The sequence below is a fragment of the Mandrillus leucophaeus genome, unplaced genomic scaffold, assembly GCF_000951045.1.
Source record: "Mandrillus leucophaeus isolate KB7577 unplaced genomic scaffold, Mleu.le_1.0 Scaffold34, whole genome shotgun sequence".
NCBI lineage: Eukaryota > Metazoa > Chordata > Mammalia > Primates > Cercopithecidae > Mandrillus > Mandrillus leucophaeus.
Window position 1 is genome coordinate 6,012,550 of NW_012103587.1, and position 2,848 is coordinate 6,015,397.

Below are 2,848 nucleotides of genomic sequence, written 5' to 3' on the forward strand. Positions count from 1 at the left end.
GAAGAAGCACTGTAGCAGTGCGTTTCCACTGCTTGTATTACATCTGGGAGGCATGGCACCTTCCTGTGTCTCCAGCTCTTCATCTGTGAAATAGTGAGAACCGTCCCTGAAGTTTAGGATTTGGGAAGATTCGTTGAAGGACACTGAACAGTGCTTAGAAAAATGTTAGGCTCCTGGTGCACACCCAGTAAAGTGGACTATTACGAAGATTGTATGTCAAGTCAGGAAAAACTTGATGCCAAAATATTAATAGTAGTTATCTCCAGGAAACAAAATTTGGTGGGTTTTTTTGTTTTTTTGTTTTTTTGTTTTTTGTTTTTTTGGTTTTTTGTTTTGATAGAGTTTTGCTCTTGTTGCCCAGACGGGAGTGCAATGGCATTATCTCAGCTTGCTGCAACCTCCGCCTCCTGGGTTCAAGCGATTCTCTGGCCTCAGCTTCCTGAGTAGCTGGGATTACAGGCATGCACCACCACATCGAGGTAATTTTGTACTTTTAGCAGAGACAGGGTTTTCTCATGTTGTTCAGGCTGGTCTCAAACTCCTAACCTCAGGTGATCTGCCCACCTCAGCCTCCCAAATTGCTGGGATTACACACTTGAGCCACTGCACCCAACCGTGTGATTTTTATAATTGTTTTGTGCTTATTTGAATTTCTTAAACATATCTTATTATTTAATAAAAAATAAGTAAAAATGTTAAAACAATAAATACAGGTCTCTGTCCACAACAGGTTGCTACTGGAAGCTGTTCAAATGGAGCCCGTCATCCCTTGAGTAAACCTCTGATCCTTACGACTGTGCCTTGCACTGTTGAGCTCACTGTCTCCTTTGCGGGGACGACCATTTTCAGGATGAGCGGCTTTGTGCTGAAAAGTTAAGAATTGGGTCTGCACTGTCATCAGAACAGCAGTGGAAATTGAAACCCCGATTTCTTGCCAAAAGCTCAAATGGAAGAAATCACTTGTTTCTGGTTGGTTGACATTGTCATGTCCATTAAACAACCTTCACAGGAACTAGATACTTCCAGAATAACAGATTTTTCTTTTTTCTTTTCTTTTTTTTTCTTTTTTTTTTTTGCAGCTGGTCAAGTGCTGTTAATAAAAGTCAGGAAAAGGAAACATAACTAGGGCAAAGAAACCACAATTCCACATGCACCTGCTTTATTCAAATGCGGATTTCTCTTTCCTCCCTCTCTTCTTCGTCCTGTCTGTCTCTCTCTATCTCTTTCTCCATCTCTCACCGCCTCCTCTCTCTTTTCCCCCTCTCTGTCCTTGTCTGTCTCCTGTCTCTCTCTCTCCCCCTCTCTCTTCTTACCCCTCTCTGTCTCTTGTCCCTGTCTCTCTGTCTCTCTGTGTCTCTCCGTATCTCTCTCTCTCACACACACACAAACACACACAACACACACACACACACACACACACAGCATTCGTAGCTTGCTGTACCATGGGGGAGAAATGATGATCAAAGACTAAAAACTCTGATAGAAACAGAGAAGCAGAATGCCTTTCTCATTAATGCTCTAAAGCAAAAAGGAGAGAAGTTGTGTTGATTTTTCTCACAGAGCCACTTCTGAAGTCAGTATGCCCACCATGCTTTCTCTTGAAAATGCTATCATTTTTATTACAGGGTAGATAATAAAGTTTTGTTTTCCCTGGTGCTAGGAACTAGAAAAATAGTCTGAGCAAACACTATGATCAAAGAAAAAAACAGATTTTGCTTTACATGTATTGTAAGACCCTTATGTTAGAAACATCTGGAGAAATCTTATGAGAGATGTCTACAACTTTTTCTGTAATACTGCTCTCCTCCTCGGTAATTATTTCTACATTATCCCATAATAACACATTGCCTTTGTACCCTTTTATGTTACCTACTTGAGAGAATCATAAAAGACTCCATCAAAAGAACTAATTAACTATGATATTGTTTATAGTTTTTTCTCGTTTTACAAATGGGTAAACTGAAGCCATGAGTGTGTAAAGTAATGGGTCCCAAAAGAGATGTCAGAATATCTTACCTTGTGAAACAGGTGTATTCCAGAACAACCAGATATATGTGAATTTCAGCTCAGCAAATCCCCTTGTAACACTGACTCCCATTAAAACACCAGAAATGGGCCAGGCACAGTGACTCACACCTGTAATCCCAGCACTTTGAGAGGCTGAGGCAGGTGGATCACTTGAGGACAGGACTTCGAGACCAGCCTGGCCAACATGGTAAAACTCCATCTCTACTAAAAATACAAAAAATTAGCTGTGCATGGTGGCATGTGCCTGTGATCCCAGCTACTTGGGAGGCTGAGGCAGGAGAATCGCTTGAACCCAGGAGGGGGAGGTTGCAGAGAGCCGAGATAAAGCCATTGCACTCCAGCCTGCGTGAGAAAGCGAGACAACATCTCAAAAAGAAATACATTCTTATAGGAATAAAATCTTGTAACAGTGCACATTTAAAGATTTGATGAAACTCAACAAACATTGATTGACTGCCTTTACCCAGGCATGTCACTGTCCCAGGCAAGCAGAGGTTATAGGTGCAAATGACTTGGCTGTCCAGGAGGTCCCTATCCAGTTGAGGGGAAGGGCTGACTGCTCCATGGTTATAATGCACAATGGGATCAGGACAGGAGACAGGGCCAAAGAGCCTCAGGGTTAGGGAAGATGGAGAATAGTCCCAGATGAGGCGATTGGGGGGCCTTCATCAATGCAGTCATCTGCCCAGGCGCGGTGGTTCACCCGTATAATCCCAGCACTTTGGGAGGCCAAGGAAGGCAGGCAGATCACTTGAGGCCAGGAGTTCAAGACCAACCTGGCCAATATAGCGAAATCTCATCTCTACTAAAAATACAAAAA

At 42.6% G+C, this 2,848-nt stretch overlaps 1 protein-coding gene across 1 annotated transcript in view; it reads right to left on the reverse strand.

Annotated features, from left to right (window-relative positions):
• The window catches only part of SLC15A4 (solute carrier family 15 (oligopeptide transporter), member 4), a 68,755-nt gene that overhangs the window by 51,890 nt on the left and 14,017 nt on the right, over positions 1-2,848 (reverse strand). Inside the window, exon 2 of the mRNA XM_011988895.1 lies at positions 820-865. Coding sequence (XP_011844285.1) covers positions 820-865 — 46 coding nt within the window. The remainder of the gene's footprint in view (positions 1-819; positions 866-2,848) is intronic.